The sequence below is a fragment of the Engystomops pustulosus genome, chromosome 3, assembly GCF_040894005.1.
Source record: "Engystomops pustulosus chromosome 3, aEngPut4.maternal, whole genome shotgun sequence".
Lineage (NCBI taxonomy): Eukaryota > Metazoa > Chordata > Amphibia > Anura > Leptodactylidae > Engystomops > Engystomops pustulosus.
In genome coordinates this window covers 35329354-35349755 of record NC_092413.1, presented here as the reverse complement: position 1 = coordinate 35349755, position 20402 = coordinate 35329354, and the positions used below count along the sequence as shown (strand labels likewise).

Below are 20402 nucleotides of genomic sequence, written 5' to 3'. Positions count from 1 at the left end.
AATAAAATGATCACTTAAACGTTTATAGAAAACACTTTTTCTTCCCGATCTCTTCCCTCAAACAACTTTCCTTTAAAAATTAAAAAAAATTAAGAATTAAAAAAAAATCCCGGCACGGTCACCGGCTCCCGCTCCCTCCTGGCTCCTCCCCTGACCCGCCCCGCACTCCTTCCCTCTACTACCGTCATCTCTCCAGCCAATCACAGTTCTCCTCACACAGTACCCTGGCTGGACGCTGCTGTGAGCCGCGCTGTGACTGGCTGCAGCGCCCTCACCCTTCCCCTATGGGGGCTGAGTCTTCCCAAGGGGGGCGGGATTTTACGACTGAGATTGTTTTGCTGGGATACCGATTCACCGTTTCCGGTTTTCTTGCTTTGTCGGTAACGGAGCGGTACCGCAGCGGTCGGAGAGTGAGGTAAGAGACTGCTGCACAGTGGTGTGTACTGAGGGCTATGATTTCATTGCCGCGGGCTGCAGTGTAATTATGGTCGGGTCACTGGGAGCTTTGTTGCTTTGCAGGGCTGCGGGTATCACCGGTCCTGGTGATGTGGACGCGCAGGGCATGCTGGTACTTGTAGTTCTTCCTCTATGAGTGGCTTCCCATAACATAGTATCAGAATTGTATATGTTGTTTTGTTTTTTTTCAATAAAAAGTAACAATACATCGTCCTATTCCTGAAGCTCTAGGGCTGTGTTCACACTATGGAAGAAGCGGTCCAGTCTGCATCACATGCACAGGAATAGGATTTTCTCAGCCTAGTTCACACACATAGATGATGTCAGGGCTCACATGTCTGCAATATGTGATGGAAATGCCAAGTGGGTAAAGCTGCGCTGCAATACTACACACGGCCATGGTCCATGTGTGGCGCTGTGTTGTGTAAAGATTCTGTAGGGTCAGCAGTTTTTGATGAACTTGACTTTGTGGTCGCTGAGGATAGAGATTGGTCCAGCGATGCCGACCTTCAGGTGAGCCCTTTCATTGCAGGCTATTGCACTTCTTCTTCAGTGCTTTGGTGCAATAGGCTGCAGGCAGGGGCGTAACTACAGGGATAGCAGCTGCTATGCGGCCCACAGTGTCAGGGGGCCCCGGGATCTAGGGTATTGGGTATGAATATGCTGTATATGTGTGTGGTGTATGTATATACTGTATTTGTATGTGCGTGTATAAGCTGTATACAGTATTGTATGTCTGTATGTATTTGATATATGTGTTTATATGGGATGTGTATATGCTGTATGTATATAAATGGTGTGTATATACTATGTGTTATTGTAACTCACATGTGTGAGTATACAAATGTGTATATTTTTAAGGGGGAAAGGGCCCCTTTCAGAAGTCCGCTATGGGGCCCTGACCCTCCTAATTACACCACTGGCTGCAGGCTACTATTATCCCTGTTTCTTTGCCATTAAAGGAGTTGTTCTGAGTAGGAATTTTGATTGTTATCCCCTATCCACAGGGTAGCAACACCAACCAATCACAAGAACGGGAGCCCCGGCTATTTTGTTCCTGCTGCTCTTTTCATTTGGGGCGCAATAAACCCCTGTGCTTGTAATACCGCTGTTTAGAAAGTCATCCCCTATCCTGTGAATAGGGAATCATTTAATGTGACTGGGCAACCCCTGTAAAGAAAATCTACCATCAAAATCAGGCATGATAAACCAGGGGCAGTTACTCATAGATCCAGGAACCGGAACTGTGGTAATCTTCTCATCTGATATCCTTGGTTTCTTTCCTTCTATAATCGACTTTTAAAATCATGTTAATGAGCTAGAATGCCTCTGGGGGGAGTTACCAGAGCTCCTCCATGTTGTAGATTCACAGGCTGTTACACTGTGCTGGAGCACTTCTCCCACTCTGTGCTGAAAATTCCTCTGCAGCAGTAAGATTACACCAGGCAGAGGGAGGAAGGGGGACAATGTAGCACCCTGTGAAGTCATAGTAAGGAGGGGATCTGGTAATGCCACCCCATAACTTTTCTGGCTCATTGGCATGATTTTGATCATTGATTTTAGAAGTAAGGAGGCCATGGATAATAAATATAAGAAGATTACCACAGTCACGGTGCTTGGATCTACGAGTAAGTGTCCTGGTTTATCATGTGTGATATTAATGTTGGTAATTTTCAAGTTTAGATGAGTTTTCCTGCTGAAGATCCTCCCGTGTGAATGTGGTGGATATTGTTGGTAGATTTCCTTGAAGGTAATAGCTGTCTGTAGTGGTCATCATATTTGGAAAAAAAAAATGCTAGAAAACTTCTGACCAATGAGAATGGAGAGTTATCAGAGGACTTCTTGCTCCTGCTACAGTAAGACACAATTTCAGCACAAGTGATCAGTAACCAGGACCCGGTTAAGATATATTGACAACTGGGTGTTACCATTTCTTTTGTTAAGGGGTTCATGGGAGGGGGGGGGGGGTTCTACAGTCAACTCTCATTGGGAAGTGTCCAACTATGTAGTGTAGTCCAACTCAGTGTACCTACCGTTGTATCTGGGGTATTCCACTCTCCCTTCCGATCTGATGTTCCCCCGGGTCAGCGATAGACCCAACACTGGGGCATGTGATCGCTGACTGTAAACGGTTTTACTGCAGCTTTTCGCTATATTCCTAGAAGTCTTTCATTTCGATCTGCCTTCCATTATATTGAAGGTCCTGTTGTCCTAAATATTTCCCCCCTCCCAATCATAACCATCTACTCTCCATAGGGTACATGAGGGGCAGTGTAACGAGTGAGCACCGATGAGCTGGGGATGGGAGAATGATTTCTCTGAGTGGGAGTGAAGTATATCGGCGATCGATAGCGGTCATTATTCTGCTGCAGATAGTTTAACCCTTTATTGGCCTTGCGGCTCTTTTACTGTACATAATAATTGTTTGAACAATTCTGAAGCATTTGAGTAATCCATGTAGCGTTATGTTCTATGTTCTTCATCTTGTAGGCATTGCTTATTCATACCTTTATACATAACCTTATCATTGGGATCCCTGACCAGGACTTCCACCAGCCCAGCTGGACAGATCAGACAGAGCACAGTGAGATCAGTCCTCTCCCTCAGGGTCGGTCAACATTGACCAGGGTATTCTTGGCCGATAACTGAGCTGCTTCCACTCCATACAGCACCCCAGACCCTGGGTAATAAAATAATGCTCCCTGTGTATATATTATAGTACAGTATTAGTCCATATACGGCAAGCTTTGAGAGAAAAATCTTCTGCTATGATCTTGTTTATTAGGGTTTATCTAGGGATAGATAAAGCAATCTCTGGTCACATGATTGCGTTAACACCTGTACAAAATCCAGAGCATGGTCTGGAGGGGGTCAGCAGTGTCGGACAGAGGTCTGGTCTGGGGGTGGGGGAGGGGGGTCTACGGTGTCGCCCATAGCCTGGTCTGGGGTGGTGGGTGGTGTTGGCCATGGCTTGGTCTGGGAAAGGGGTAGGTGGCGGATTTGGCAGTGTCAGCGAGATCTTAGTCTGAGGGGAGGTGGCGGCGATGTCAGCCCGAGCTTGGTCTGGGGGAAAAGAGGTTCAGTGGTATCACCCAGAGCTTGGTTTGGGGGGGTTGGTGGTGTCAGTAAGAGCTTGGTCTGGGGTGTAGGCGTGTAGCTTGGTCTTGAGCTGTCATGGGTCATAATGCGTGATGTAAAATTACTATAATCTAAGCACAGAAAACATGGGCTGTGATGATGTTCTTGTATAAATAGACATCTATATAATATAATAATAAAATTGTCATACTCCTCCTTAGCGAAACAGGAGTATTATGACTGCTCTGGAAAAATGTTAGTTTGGAAAAATTTTGAAAATACTGAAGTCACACTGAGCGCAAAAAGGACAAGGGATCTGTGGTTTGTGGGAAGCAGAAAAAGAACGTTTGTGTGTAAGTGTCCTGAGGCCATCTGCCATAGAGCAAGTATGGACCAGGAAACTCGCTCAGTGCACTTGTGGGGTTTCCTGGAGTGAACCTGGAATCACTGATCCGAACTCGGCACATCAGGTCAGGTCAGGTCAGTTCGGTGTTTCAAAGTTCAGTCCAGGAATTTGAGCTGACGGAGATCAGTGATCGAGGCGCTCGGCAATTTCCGTCGGCTCCATTGAGATGTATGGAGCAGAACGGTCATGCGCGGCCGTCTGCTCTATTACTGACATGCAGTGACGAGGGGTTGGACTGAGGTACCTAGGACCCCTCGTTTTCGTGATCTGTGGCAGTCTCTCCACAAAACATGACTGCAGTACAGCAGGAATGTGGGAACTCCTTCATATCATATGTAACTCCCATCCTCAGAGCAGTGTCTGGTCAGTGTAGTGCGGCCATCACACATATGGGTCTGCTGAGCAAATTTTCGTCGGGTTACCCAACGATTTCGGTTTTGTGCGGAATTGCCCCGGGATTTTGGCGCACGTGATCGAATTTTGGCGCATCGGCGACGGCTTGCAAGCGACAGAAATTGGGGGTGGCCACTGGACAACCCGACGGATTCGGACTACGCACGAGATTTGACATTTATAAATGTGTCGCGAGACACACATTTACATTCACCGGGAAGAATCAGGTGAACTCCGGCGGACCTGGTAAGTAAATCTGCCCCATTGTGTCTCATAGACCACACGTATTGGTGTGCTTCAGACCTAACTGGTATAACCTAACCATAGGGTAGTGGCGGATAACATTCTGAATAGTGTGAGGTCAACCACTGGGAGAATGGGGGAGTCTATCTTCCTCATGATCAGCGGAGTTCCCCAGATTGCAGTGCCCTATACCGTGCATAGGGAACATCAGGACTCCTGCTGTTATGTACCATCAAAATAATCATGATAAATCATGCTAGGTTTACTTACTCATAGATCCTTAGCCTCCTTACTTCTAAAATCAACTTTTAAAATTATTCTTATGAGCCAGAAGGGCTCTGGGAGGCCTTTACCATTGACAGGTACTCATAGATCCAGGCATGTGACCGTGTTAATCTTTTTTTATTTGTTAACCAAGGCCTCCTTCCTTCTAAAAGCATCTTTTAAAATTATGCTAATGAGCCAGAAGGGAGGGAAATTACCATAACTCCTCTGTGTTGTAGCTTCACAGGCTGTTACACTGTACAGGAGAACTTTCCCCCTCCCACTGTGAGATAACTGCAGGCAGTGATAGGGGCAGATGATGTATCCATCTGTGAAGAAGGGGTTCCGGTGATGCCCCCCCAAGAGCTTCTCTACCTAATTAGCATATTTTAAAAAGTTTATTTTTTTTTTTAGCAGGAAGGAGGCCATGGATAACAAATATAAGAAAATTACCAGTCACAGTGCCTGGATCTATGAGTAAGTGTCCCTTGTTTATCGTGATGGATTTTGATGGTAGATTCCCATTAAATGTGGAATACTGCCACATAAGCAGCACCCAGCGTACCCTGTAGAGCAGTGAAATTGCAAGGATTGTTGTGATGCGCTGAGTTATCAGATGTTCTGGATTATGAAATCTTTATGCGTCTTCATGCGATTTCTTGGTTTATTGCTGAAAAAGCTGCAACAAAACCGCAGCCTGAGAGTATTTTCCTGCCACTCAGGGGTTAACGCCTTCCTGCATCAAGCAATAGACCAGGGAACTCCCTGGAAAGAGATCACTCATTGTCCGTAACGAGAGCTTTCCTGGGCTATAAATAGCAGGACGTATGGAAGTTGCTGATGCGGTGAGTGAATATGCGGCAATGAGGCCCCTATAGTGTCATAAAGTCTCCCTCCACCACCATAACACCATCCCGTCTGCATTAATGAAACATTGGTCCCTAACACATGAATAAAAGCACTCGCACCACGGCGCGGGACCCTGCCGAGACCAGAGATGTCACATCTAAAATCAATTCAACTCTGATCCGTGAAATAAGGTCACTTCTGGCAATGTGACTGCCTGACCCCTGTGTTCCCTAAAATCCCCTCCATAAGGTCCCGTAGTGGTGGTGGGGAGGAGGTAGAGAAAGGAGAGAAGTGACACTTTCTATTATTTCTTTTCTTCACACCGTTTTGTACGTCTGTCGTAGCCATTGGCCTAATTAACACGGCTTAGTAATTCGGAGATCCTGTCAGAGCCCATTATGTTAGTTGGGAACGGAACAACATGCAGTGACCTCATCTTATTTGCAGAGACGGGGGTGATGAGCAGTTTTCTCGGATCTGTATATATACATATGTGTGTGTACACTTGTATATAGTTGGAGGCTTTGTACTGTATATACCGTGTCCCCTTTAACCGAGCGTCGATGTATATTACAAACACTGTGGCAGCGACGCTGGGTCCAATCATTATCTGTGGCTTCAGCTATTGGCTCAAAGCTATTGACTGTCTGACACCATCTGCAAAGCTGCAATCTCGACTTCTCTTCAGATGCGTTCAGCACACGAGTCAGCGCATGCACCGTCCCTGCTTTGAGCACAATCCGATCTCGTTAACCTAATTTACTATAAGCCATGCAGCCGGCGATACGCGCTCTCCTTTCTGCCGCTGCACAATAGGTGGCCCAGCCGGGAAATAAAACCGGAGACATGCCCGGAATAGATTTATCACATCAAGTGCTGGATCAAACTTGAAGACACGTTTCGGAAAAAGAGAGCAGAAGTCTCAGCTTTTTTTTTTTTTTTTTTTTTTTTCACTTGTTTTCGTTTTGGAATTTATTAATTTTTTTGGGGATATTCGACTTTGACGCTGCATGAACTGAAATACTGATGGTAGATGCCAAAGGAAAGAACATGAAATGTCTGACTTTTTTCTTGATGCTTCCAGAAACGGTCAAGAATCGCTCCAAAAAAGGTCCCAAAAAGGCAAGTTCCAGTAGCGGCAGCAAGTTACCTCCGGTTTGCTATGAAATAATTACGTTAAAAAACCGAAAGAAGAAGAAGATGGCTGCTGAGATCTTTCTGAGTAAGAAGCCAGCTAACAGCAACTCCAACGCCGTGCAGCAATATCACCAGCAAAACCTGACTAACAACAACACCATCCCGTCCCCAAACTGGCAAGGGCTGTACGGGACCATCCGAGAGAGGTGAGGCACCACCCGGGGGTCCTACCTCTACCAGCGGGTCCTCCTACATGAATACAATGGATCTGTATTTGGAAGGTTGGGGGGGATGGTTTTTTTACTTATTGTTGGTTAATCTTATTTAAGCCGTTTTAACCCTTTAGGAACTCTGTGATGTTTAACAATGAATTGATGGCAGATGTGCATTTTGTGGTGGGACCCCCAAGCGGGACGCAGAGCTTGCCGGGACATAAGGTAAGCAGTGCCCATCTTGTCTTCTATAAACTGATGCAGAAAACCTTGTCAGAAGAGTTAGGTCGGCTGTGTGAATGTAGCAGAGCCGAGTTTATAACTTAAATGTTTTTTTTTTTTTTTTTGGAGTGGAATAACTGGGAGAATAATATTTAACTACAATCCTGTTGAAAAACTAGAATTCTAGACAAACTCTATCACACATCTATTTATCAATAAACTTATCCATCCTTCTTATCTATCTATTCCATGTATTCTACTTATCCATCCTTCTATTACCTACTTATCATATATATTCATCTATCTATCCTCCTACCTACCTACTTATCTATCCATCCTTCTACCTACCTACCTACCAACTTATATCTATACTTCTCTCTACCTACCTACTTATCTATCTATCTATCTATCTATCTATCTATCTATCTATCTATCTATCTATCTATTCTCCTACCTACTTATCTATCCATCCTTCCTACTTATCTATTCTATTCTATGTATCTATCTATCCATCCATCCTTCTACCTACCTACCTCTCTATCTATCCTTCTACCTTCCTACTTATCTATTCTATCTATCTATCCATCCATCCTTCTACCTATCTACCTCCCTTTTCTATCTATTCTTCTACCTACCTACTTACTTCTCTATCTTTCTATCTACTTATATATCTATCATTCTATGTATCTACTTGCTTCTCTATCTATTCATCCATCCTTCTACCTACTTCTCTATCCATCCATACTTCTACCTACCTACTTTTTTATTTCTCCCTCTACCTACTTACTTCTATCTATCTTTTCATCCCTGTGTATTTATTATATGTTTGCTCTATTTTTGTGACCACTATTCTTCGGTCCTGCTCACCTCCCCTATTGTGGTCCTCACCCCCCAGTACGTTCTTGCCGTTGGGAGCTCGGTGTTCCACGCAATGTTTTACGGAGAGCTTGCAGAGGACAAAGATGAAATCCGTATCCCAGATGTTGAACCTGCTGCTTTCCTGGCCATGCTGAAGTAAGCTCTATCCCTACATTGTAATAAATTGTCCATTTGTATCTATACTCTACAAAGCTTTTCTTAGCAGGATCCACCCGGTGTCCTTCCATAACTCTGCTATTAGCAAATCACTGACTGTACTCTTTACTGTAGACTCCGGGGCTTATTAAAGTCATCATTTACGCTTTGCAGGAAACCCAGAATGAGATTTGTTTCTTGATGTTCCTCTCTTCCGAACTTGTACAGCACGAAGGGAATGATGAGATGAGTCTGGACGCTCACTTTGTGTCTCTTGATATTACACAAATCAGAATGTGTATATCCTGTGATCTTATCCCTATGGAGATATAAATGCATATTGTGAGATTTTAGGGCAGTCGATGTAGTGATGATTTGAGTCCCAAGTACAGATATATGGATGCAGTAAGTAGGGGGCAGCTTTATACATGCAAGTACAGGGAAATGGTGCATGAAACTAGATCCCAGAGCACCGAGCATGGAGAGAAGAGGAGCCGGAGACGAGTTCAAAGTGTGAGACTTCTGCAATACAAATCAGCTCTCGCCTCAAGTGTGAAAGTAGCTGAGAAGAAGGCATGTTGTCTGCATTATATGTAGCCTATGCAGCACATACACAAGGTTATACATTGACCTCTCTACGGCACGGAGCACCCTGGGCTCGCTTGGCTATTGCTGCAGTGTACCGAGGCTCTAATTGGATCCTGTAATTGACTGATTATGTAAGAATAGAAGTACTCGGATATATAGTCCATAAATTCCCATCTCTAGATATAGTGTAGTCCTCGTTTATCTAGGGAACGGTCTGATTCTGGAATGTGGAGAACATGTCAACTTTATGTAGCATCATGAAGGTGGAAGAAGGGCTCCAGTAGGTCCAATATAAAGGAAATTTATTATATATTAGTGAACACTGTCAGGTTATATCAGATCTTCAGGAACTACGCTTCTTCCTCCGTAATGTTGTGGTCAGAGGTCGCACTAACATTTTTCCAGAAGGGTAAAAATACTCCTCTCACCATTTTTGAGGAGTATTTTTACCCGAGGAGGAGTATGAAAATTTCGGTAATACACATAGCACACACACCTCACAGCACACACTCCCCACTCACAGCACACACTCACGGCACACAACACAACACGGCACACACTCCCCACTCACAGCAGAGCACACACTCACACTGCACACACTCCCCTCTCACAGCACACACCACAACACCGCACACAACACACTCTGCACACACTACACTCACAACACACACTACACTCACACGGCACTGCTCTTAGGCCCCGTCGATCACAAACGCAGGCAGCTGCGGGCAGGTAGAGATGGAGCAGGACGGGGAGCAGCAGCTTCGTGGCCCACATGCAGTGGCGTAACTAGAAGAGGCTGGGCCCCATGACAAACTTCTGCATGGGGCCCAGCCTCTTCTAGTTACGCCACTGCATGTGGGCCACGAAGCTGCTGCTCCCCGTCCTGCTCCATCTCTACCTGCCCGCAGCTGCCTGCGTTTGTGATCGACGGGGCCTAAGAGCAGTGCCGGGTGAGTGTAGTGTGTGCAGTGCTGTGACGTGTGCGCCGTGACAGCGGGCACACAGGACAGGAGGAGGGGGTGAGCGATGCTTACCCCCTCATACATACAGCATATACAGACACGCTGCATACACAAAACAAATACGCATACGTACAGCATAAACACACACAGCATATTCATACACTCACAGTGCACACACACCATACACTCACACAGCATATTCATACACTCACAGTGCACACACATCCGCACACACCATACACTCACACAGCATATTCATACACGCACAGTGCACACACACCGTACACTCACACAGCATATTCATACACGCACAGTGCACACACACCGTACACTCACACAGCATATTCATACACGCACAGTGCACACACACCGTACACTCACACAGCATATTCATACACGCACAGTGCACACACACCGTACACTCACACAGCATATTCATACACGCACAGTGCACACACACCGTACACTCACACAGCATATTCATACACGCACAGTGCACACACACCGTACACTCACACAGCATATTCATACACGCACAGTGCACACACACCGTACACTCACACAGCATATTCATACACGCACAGTGCACACACACCGTACACTCACACAGCATATTCATACACGCACAGTGCACACACACCGTACACTCACACAGCATATTCATACACGCACAGTGCACACACACCGTACACATACACGCACAGTGCACACACACCATACACTCACACAGCATATTCATACACGCACAGTGCACACACACCATACACTCACACAGCATATTCATACAATCACAGTGCACACACACCATACACTCACACAGCATATTCATACAATCACAGTGCACACACACCCGCCATACACTCACACAGCATATTCATACACGCACAGTGCACACACACCGTACACTCACAGTGCAACTGCACATACCATGCACAAACAGCCCATACTCTCACACAGCACATACACTCACAGGTTGCACACACACCATATACACACCACAGCACACATACAGACACAACACAGCACACATACAGACACAACACAGCACATGCACAACACATACACACAGCACATACATAGAGGGACTTACAGTCGGCTGTCTGTCGCATTCGGGCACAGGAGCCGGGAAGCAGAGAAGCCGAGGGGAGCGGAGGAGCCAAGCAGCGGACGAGGGGGGAGGGGGTCAGGGGATAGCGGAGAGCTGGGGAAAGAGCGGCATTGGTGACAGCCCCGCCCCCCCTTCTGATGGGCCCGGTCTCAATGGCGACCGCGGACGGTACGCCACTGCCCACATGTCTCCCCTGGGGCGGGTGCTCTCACTCCGGCCCGCCCCCAGTCACGTGTCCCGCTGAACGGCCCGGCGCGCGCTGCGATCGCGCTACTGACATTTACCTCATTTGCAGCGCGCGCCGGGCCGTTCTGCCTGCGCGCTACAGGGAATAATTGCCAAGCGTAACTTTACGCATGGCAATTATTTTGGGGGGTAATGGCGCCTCATCACGCGTCTATGACGCGTGGTGAGGCGTTAATGCGACCTCTGGTTGTGGTAAGACTGGAGTCAAAACATTGGAGAATTTGCACCCACCCACAAAAGGCAAACACAATGGGGCACATTTACTGAGGGCTTTGCGCCAGTTTTCTGTCGGACCTTGTGCATTCTTTGGGGTATAAACTGCTTGCGCAGGTATTTATGAAGTGTCCGCACTCGGTCAGACCACGCGCCAGATTTAACATGCAAAGTCTGTCGCTCGCCCTATGTTAGAGGTGCACTACAAAAAAGATGGGGCACTCTATTGGGGAAATGCAGGGGGGTCAGATTCATGATTTCTGGCGCACGTTCATAATTAATTTGTTACTTTTAGCGCAGTTTACCACATTCTTTGTAAATGTGACCCAATGTATGTGTAAGTATAAAGACCACCTACTTATCCACACCATATACTAAACATACTGGACAACTCAATTAAATCAACTTTTGTGGCCATTTTACGTGGTGGTCATGGTACATATAAATTGACAATTAGGGTTTTCTTTTCAGCATATTCCAATAACAAGTCAAAACAGCTTTGGTTATTATCAATTTCTTGCATATTAAGGTTCGGGTTGTGGAAGGATCTTTTACATTCCTATAGAAAGTACAGCCAATTGTTGAGGCTTCCAGCTATGAAATGTAATACTCCCCTATGATGACATATGACTAAATGATGGTATTGACTCTGCTACCCAGTTTTCTTTTGCTTGTGCCAACTCACTGTAGGTGATGGGTTTTTACTAGATTTCAACCCAGGTGCTAGAAGGAGACCATACAAACCACTGAGTTACCGCACTCACAAATACATGATGATAAACAGTAACAAGTAACATTTTGGTGGTTGAACATTACTTTTATGGATTGGTGTTGGAACCCAACATATACATGACCTTAGAACCATGCCTGTTTTAGTCAGAGATCAGTAAAATTTAGTAAAGAGGTAAATACCATAAAGATGCATTACATTCCTGGCAAATCCCATGTTGTGTAGGTCACTCCAATGTCCTGTCGTTCTTGGCTTGGTCCACTTGGCTGCAGGTATGTAATGGGTCTTATAATTGTCTGATCTCAGAACAACCCAACAATATTTTTTTATTAATATATTATCAGTGTATGTAAATGTAATGACATTTGATCTTCAGAAATTATATTATTTAGGACCCATGTTTACCCCAGAGGGGGTATTTGATTCCTATGTGGGGTACTCTTACTGTGCTCATGCTTTAGTAGGCATGACTGTGAGGACATCTTGAATAGGGAGCACTAAAGAGAAGAGAAATTGCTCCTAATTTCTCTACGTTTCAATGGTTTGGTGTATTATTTTGGACGTCTACATTTCTCCAAGGAATGGTCCTGCCTCAGATCCACTAACCAGAATCAATATGTGCAGAACCCCTATTTGTAACATGCTGTTTTCTTTTATGTAGGTATTTGTATTGTGATGAAATTGACTTGGCCGCTGATACCGTCCTGGCAACCCTGTACGCTGCTAAAAAATATATCGTCCCCCACCTCGCCAGAGCATGTGTCAACTTCCTAGAGACCAGCTTAAGCGCAAAGAATGCCTGTGTTCTCCTCTCTCAAAGCTGCCTGTTTGAAGAACCTGATCTGACCCAGAGGTGTTGGGAAGTGATTGATGCCCAAGCAGAACTTGCTTTGAAAAGCGAAGGTTTTTGCGACATTGACTTTCAGACGCTTGAAAGTATCCTTAAACGAGAGACTTTAAACGCCAAAGAAATAGTTGTCTTTGAGGCAGCTCTGAGTTGGGCTGATATCGAGTGTCAACGTCAAGAGTTAACTCCCACCATAGAGAACAAGAGGAAAGTTTTGGGCAAAGCTCTTTATTTAATTCGCATCCCAACTATGTTGCTTGACGATTTCGCCAACGGGGCAGCACAATCCGGAGTGTTGACTCTTAACGAAACGAATGATATATTCCTTTGGTATACAGCTGCTAAGAAACCAGATTTAGAATTTGTAAGCAATCCCAGGAAGGGTCTAGTCCCTCAGAGGTGCCACCGCTTTCAGTCCTGTGCCTACCGCAGTAACCAGTGGCGCTACAGAGGTCGATGTGACAGCATCCAGTTCTCGGTGGATAAGAGGGTGTTCATTGCAGGTTTCGGTCTCTACGGCTCTAGTTGCGGGTCAGCCGAATATAGCGCTAAAATTGAACTGAAGCGCCAAGGGGTGATTTTGGGACAGAATCTAAGCAAATATTTTTCAGATGGGTCAAGCAACACGTTTCCGGTCTGGTTTGAGTACCCGGTGCAAATCGAACCAGACACTTTCTATACGGCCAGTGTGGTCCTGGATGGCAATGAGTTGAGCTACTTTGGACAGGAAGGGATGACCGAGGTGCAGTGTGGGAAAGTAACTGTGCAGTTTCAGTGCTCCTCAGACAGCACGAATGGAACCGGGGTGCAAGGAGGACAGATACCCGAACTGATTTTCTATGCGTAACAAAGATCTATTGTAGAGTCTACTGGACCTATCGTGCAATGCCGAGTATGAGACTAGACTGAATGTGATGTATCTATATTTAAAATACCGGTGAGAATGCCACCTATATCTAATTTACCTTAGCTGTTTGGTATAGATTTCACTTGTACAGTAATAATGTAAATTAAAGGCACTTTCTAAAATAGTTTCTAAACTTTCATTAACCCGAAGCTTGCAGAAGAGACGATATTTTGATAAATACATCTTACCTGTACTGTTTCTTAACATTTCTTTATAAAGCCCATCAAATATTCTGACAAATACCTATTTAAGATACTAAAGTGAATGACTGCAAAACTATTACACCTCTACATAAAACTCAGCCCCCCTGGTAGAATCACATTGCATGCATTGCAATAATATTGGCTCCTCCCACATAGAGACCATTGTTTGAAGGAACGATAAACTTGGAAATGAATTACAAAATTGAGCAAGAAATATAACCAGACTTTTTTTTTTTTTAAATCACAATTTTTGAATAATTCTAACCAGTGTCGGACTAGAGTTCCTTGGGCCCACCAGATAAAATTATCCTGGGGACCCACCGTTCATCAACCCTAAAAAATAAACCCTAGTAGCCTTCAAAATTGGATGTCTGCAGCCAGACCTCTAGGGTCCTGTATTGGGTTAGAGTCTGGGCCCACCGGATCCAGTCCAACACTGATTCTGACACATTATTGTAGAATTCCTGCTTAGTGCAAAGACTGCCCCAGCTAAAGGGGGGCAAGGCTTGACAAAGAAAAGTGACTTAATGTTTCTTTCTTAAAACTTTGCAGAAATCGGTAGTCCAACCTTGTTTCATGGCGTGTAATCTTCTCTCTGAATTTGCAGTCCTCTCTGGGTGGAGTCCTAGCTCCTGCTCCGCCTCCCTTTCCCATAGAGGATCTTTGCTTCTGTCCTTCTTGCTAGCAGAACTGAATTCGGCAGAAATTCTAAATAAAAAGCAAAGAAGGGGGTAACAAGGGAGAATAATTAGAGCCAAAGTAAGTAGAGAAGGAAGCACTTTGCTTTCATAAGAAACAGTATATTCTAAATATCTTGTGTTTTGCTTGTACTACTGATCTATATAAAGTTTGTTGAAAAGTTATTGACATTGTAAGGGCAGGGCAGAGAAACTCCTGCTGCAGCCAGTTGTCTTACACCCATACATAAAATATTAGAATAAGGGGGTACATGACAGCTCTCCTGGATACATTACATTTTTTTATTTTGGTGTATTTTCGGTGTTTAACGTTCCTTTCAATACTAAACGGTGCAGTTTACCGCTTCACATATGATATCATGTATCCTTTATCTATTAACCCTACATAAATGTGTTTTTTTTAGGGTAAATGGGTGGCTTGTACATTATTTAAGGAGTGCAAACTTGATTTTTATTAAAAACTGCAAAAAAAAATTTGCAAGTCATAACCTATTAACCAAAGGAAGAGATTTTTTTTTTAAATTTAATTTTAATTTTATTTCTTAAGTAGTAAAATTATTACGGTCTATGTTACATGAAATATTACAACCTGCATTTTATGCATTTTTTGTTACATTACACAGATGGCTTTTTGCTCCTAATCTGGCACGGGTATGAATACATTTTTTGCTAATGACCTTTAATTGCCAGGAGAATCATTCTAAGCCGTGACACTAATAACTGTAACTGTTTGCACTACAGAGGATCAGATATTATAGAAAAACATTATATAGTGAGATGCAATGTGGTAAGAAGATTTATTTTTTAGTAGCAAATAAGTTTTAAGATTTTATTGTACATTTTTGAATTTCTACCATTGAAACTCTATTGTTTTTGTTTCTGAGTTGTATCTTTCCAGCTGTTGTGAAACGACAATTTGCTGTATGCAGTAAAATGTTTTTCAGTTGTTCTGAAACTACAATTTGCAGCATGCAGTAAAGCGGTTTTCCCACAGCTGGAGAGTAGACATTGGGGCAGGCATCTTGTATGTATAGAATAAGATCAAATAGTTGAGTCATTTTTACGTCTTGGGGGGGATGGAGCCGGATTGGCAATAAGATTCCGGCAGTGGATATAAAATTATTTGGAGATCTATGCAGAAAGCTGTAAATAAAAATTGACAAAAAAAACGTGATAAATTGGATTTACCTCGCCAATATCCGGCCGTACCCTATTCCATCCCTTCTTTGGGTTCTCTTGAGATACAGGAAGTGACACCCTGGCAAACAAAGGCCAAAGCAGGTGATTGGCTAATTGTTCGTTCCCCTGTTTTTCAAAGGGGGGGTGGGGTGGAGAATTGCAGAACAAAATCAGTTTATCCTTGATGAGAAGAGTTGTTTTTTTTTAACCCATTCTGAGCCATTTTTCCCAGTCTAATGTGAATCAAATGACATTTGGTAGAGAGCTTTACCCTACTTTATAACCTAATGGCTCTACTTCATATTGTGAATTCTTCCCCTTGCTCTAGTGTAAAGTAAAAGTAACTGTGAAAATTATAGTTCAAATATAGATGTCTCTTTTCTTAACTTTCTTGGCTTCAGATATTCCAGGATTATAGGTTCCAGATGGCTGCTTTTAAGCAACAACAAAGTAAATTTTTCCAAACCTTTCTGGAAGGTGTATATTCTATGAAGCCTCCCTGCAGTCATAATGTGAATGATAGTCCGTTAAAGGAAGTGATGGCATGTCATGATGAGAAATTAAAGAAAATCTACCATTTGTTTTTATGCATTCTAAACCAAACATACCTTGAGAATGCTGTAGCTACACTGATGCAGAAACATATCTTGTTTAATCCTTGAACTGGTTGGTTTTGCTTAAAAATAATTCTAAAATTAGAATAATGAGTCTCTATCGCTGTGGCTGCCCCAGCGCTTCTCCCCTTACCCGAATTATGCACTGCTCCAGCTGTGTCCTGCCCAACATAAGACAAGAATACATCATCACTGTGTTGTCCCTGACAGGCAGAAGTAATTAATCGCTGCACCATCACCCAGTTGCTGTGTATCCAGCTCAGGTTGATTAGTCCTGTCTGGACAGTCCAGGCAGCTCCTGTGTATGTGGAAGTAATGTGTTTATGTATGCCAGACAACGTACACCCAGCTTTCCCAAGGTCCTGAATTTTTTAATAGTTTTTTTTAAGGAAAACCACTCAGTTCAGGGGTTAAACAAGATACGTTTCAGCATCAGTGTCACTACAGCAGTCTCAAGGTATGTTTGGTTCACAGAGGATTAAAAAAAACGGCAGATTTCCTTCTAAGCAATGGAGCCTTTAATAAAATTAATCAAAGTCATCTTTGATGTCATCTCCAAATCACTATATAGTTTGCCACCAATTTTAATATTTTTTTTTAATTTAGTGGCCTGATTTTGTTATAGTCCCTCAAACATCTAAACATATAAATAGTCTAAAGAGTTTACTAATAGATCCATGAACTTATTTGGGAGAAATTTCAAACTAGCAGCGAAGGAATAGTTGCCCAGTGCAGCCAATCAAAATCCACCTCTTGCCTGGTTCCCTGTGGTAAAATGAGGACCTAAATGGTTGTTTTAGGCACTTACACCGTGTTTCCTGTGAACTAAAGATAATTCTATCCCATTGTGTATTTTTTTTTTTTTCTGAGACAAAATTGAGTGTTATAAACACTACAAAAACTTTCTATTCTTAAGATGCGATACCACTCACAGGCCACAAGACAAGAGTGGCGCTATATCTGGCAGCTAGAATCTATGTTTTATTATCTCAATGACCAACTCTTAACCCCAAAATTAACCAAACTGTAACCAAGTGTCTGTGATAGTTTATCTATGGTGAGGGTTTCCTTTTATTTTATTTTTGTATCATACAACTTCTTAAACACGATACACATAAGCACTTTATAGAAATACTATAATGGAACGTATCAATAATTATTATTTTATGTACCAATATTTCAATATTTTGTGCCTTTGTTTTGGAAGTCCCATCTCCACTGTTTTACTTTCAATTTATTTTACTTCTAATTAAAGGAAACCTATTAGTACGGATAGCCCTTTTTTTTTTTTTTTTTTTTTATAAGGACAGCCCATTTTTAATTACTCCCCTAATCTTTAATCAGGGTAATATGCAAATATTCTAAAGAGGCTACTGGGGCATGGAGTAGCTGGAGCTGAGGCTACAAGGTGCGGCTACTCCACGCCCCAGTAGCCTCTTTGATCCTCCTACCCAGACATCTTCAGTGCGCACCTACAAGGAGCTGCGCACACTTGGCCGCGAAGCCGGAGTTCTGCGCAGGCGCAGTAGCATCAGCTTTGGAGCCCAGATTGCGCAGCCGCTGACCTGTGTTTTGCACATGCGCAGAACTCCGTTTTCGTGGACGAGGGTGCGTAGCTCGTCGTAGCTGTGTGCTGAGATATGCCGGTAGGAGGATCAAAGAGGCTACTGGGGCTTGGAGTAGCCGCGCCTTGTAGCCTCAGCTCCAGCTACTCCACTCCCCAGTAGCCTCTTTAGAAAATTTGCTTATTACCCTGATTAAAGATTAGCAAAGGTAAAGGATTAGTCCTAAAAAGGGCTATCCTTACATATGTTAGATGCACCTACCACCGGATGTAGGTAGATCCATAGTGGTAGGTTTCCTTTATAGGGGATCAGGTAATAATTGAAATCTTACCGTTCTAGTTTGAATTCTGCATTTTTGACCTTCCAGACCGTTATTTCAGTGTGCACAGGAGCTTACTCCACCTATCATGGTTGAAGTTGCTATCAGCATCCGTGTAGCTGAATATTTGTCACCCAAGGTAAGGCTGGCACAGCTCTCTGGTCAACATGCCCCCTCAGACCGCATACATAACACATGGCGCCTGACAAAGGCAGAACCAGGTCGGTTATTTTCCTCGATCCGTTAATGTTTGTACAATAGATCTATATACGAGGCCATTGCCGGTGTTCTGTATTGTTTTGCAGATTATTTGCCCTGCTGATGCCATCCTCTCAGTATTGACCGTAACTGCAGTGTATTGTATTGGTGATCTGGTATTTGAAGTGTGAAGCAGCTAGAGCTGAGTGTATGTAGAGGGTGACACTGCTTTTATCCAGTTTTATTCATTTAAAAAAACTAATGATTTTAACTTCTTTTGTTTTTCATTCCTACAATAAAAGTGACATTTTTTTAAATTATTTTATACTGTTTTGACGTCTTCATTTCATAAAGAAATCTTGTTGGAACTCTGTGATCATAAGACAGAAGGGAACCTGTCAGCAGATATTGACCTAATAAACTGCTACAAGTTTGTTGTTAAGCAGCTGGACACCTCCCAGATCTTGTTTCTTTCATGGTCCAGTGTGGTGGCATCATCCAGAAAATCAACTTTGAAGTGAGATGTAAATTTGTTGTATAAAGTCAAGGAGGCGGAGATTTTAACACTGATGTCAAGTTCTCTCTTCCTCAGAAAGCCCCTTCCCTGTAATTGATGGCCATGCACCCAGAGACATCACTAACTACATCTCTATGATTTCCATGACAGAGGAGGAGGTGTTCAGAGTTCCCCACCTTGACTTCAGCGTTAAACTCTCCGCCTCCTTGACTTTATACAATCAATTTACCTCTCACTTTAAAGTTGATCATTAAGAACAAGCAATATGTGGGAAAACTGAAGAAACATCTTAAGACATCAGCAAGGAAGTTTAAAGGAAATCTACAAAGGGGTCAAAAATTGTAAACCTAGCACATTTGCATGCTGATGTATGCTTCTGCTGGCAGGATCCGCTCTTTGTTTATCTCTTTATGCCCTTGCTTTTACAAAAAAAAGCTTAGAAAGTATGAAAATGAGCATGAAGGGCTCCAGGCTCCTTAGCTTTTAATTGATCCTGGAGCCCCTCAGGCTCATTTTGCATAATCTCATAAAAATAAAGGCATTAAAAGCTAAAAGAAGAGCAGATCCTGCCAGAGGGGGCACCAGTATGTCAGTGTGCTTGGTTTACAATCCTTCATCCTGGTGGTAGATGTCCTTTAAGCTCTGGTACAAATGAGTCTCCTAAATGGACTGAAGCTACTGCCATACTGTTACAAAATGTCTTCAAGGTAACTAGGTCAATGTTTTGGAGTGACCATCACAAAACCCGGAGTTCAATCCTATTGAAAATTGACGAACAAATCTGAAAAGGATGGTGCGAGCAAGGCGGCTACAAACATGGCACATTTACACCAGTTCTGTCAGGAGGAATGGGCCCAAATACCTACCAACTCGTGGAAGATTTTGACCAGAAGCCATACAATTTAACCCCTTCACGCTCCGTGGCGGATATATCCACCACGGAGCTGTGAAGGTTGTATGAAGAGGGCTCACGGGCTGATCACACCGAACCAAAGAATAAAGCTGAGGTGTTATTTGGAGCGCAGAGTCGTAAAAACTGAGCCCACAAGAACGTGACGCGCATGCAGTTTTTTTCAATTTTTCCACATTTGGAATTTTTTTACGGCTTACCACAACATGTCAGGGAATAATAAATAACATCAGGGGAAAGTAAAATTTGTTACGCACAAAATAAGCCCTCACACAGCTCTGTACATGGAAAAATGAAAAAGTTATGGATTTTTGAAGATGG

At 43.5% G+C, this 20402-nt stretch overlaps 1 protein-coding gene and 1 long non-coding RNA gene across 4 annotated transcripts; one reads left to right on the top strand and one right to left on the bottom strand.

The window, feature by feature from the left end:
• The first annotated feature begins 256 nt into the window (after window positions 1–256).
• Window positions 257–18974, top strand: BTBD3 (BTB domain containing 3). Of its 3 annotated transcripts, XM_072140456.1 has the most exons (6): window positions 262–415; window positions 5255–5317; window positions 6774–7032; window positions 7173–7263; window positions 8156–8274; window positions 12786–18974. In XM_072140456.1, exons 2-6 carry the CDS (start codon window positions 5314–5316, stop codon window positions 13816–13818), a joined length of 1506 nt encoding a protein of 501 aa, XP_071996557.1. In that variant the 5' UTR covers window positions 262–415; window positions 5255–5313; the 3' UTR covers window positions 13819–18974. The 3 variants fall into 3 exon arrangements, with proteins under 3 accessions (XP_071996558.1, XP_071996557.1, XP_071996556.1); XM_072140457.1 differs by lacking the exon at window positions 5255–5317 and having other exon boundaries at window positions 257–415; XM_072140455.1 differs by lacking the exons at window positions 262–415; window positions 5255–5317 and having other exon boundaries at window positions 6194–7032.
• Window positions 6985–16040, bottom strand: LOC140121171 (uncharacterized). The gene is made up of 3 exons (XR_011854039.1): window positions 15968–16040; window positions 14650–14789; window positions 6985–8593 (listed from the first exon to the last, which is right to left on the bottom strand). It is a non-coding gene; the product is annotated as an uncharacterized lncRNA (long non-coding RNA).
• Window positions 18975–20402: the final 1428 nt, after the last annotated feature.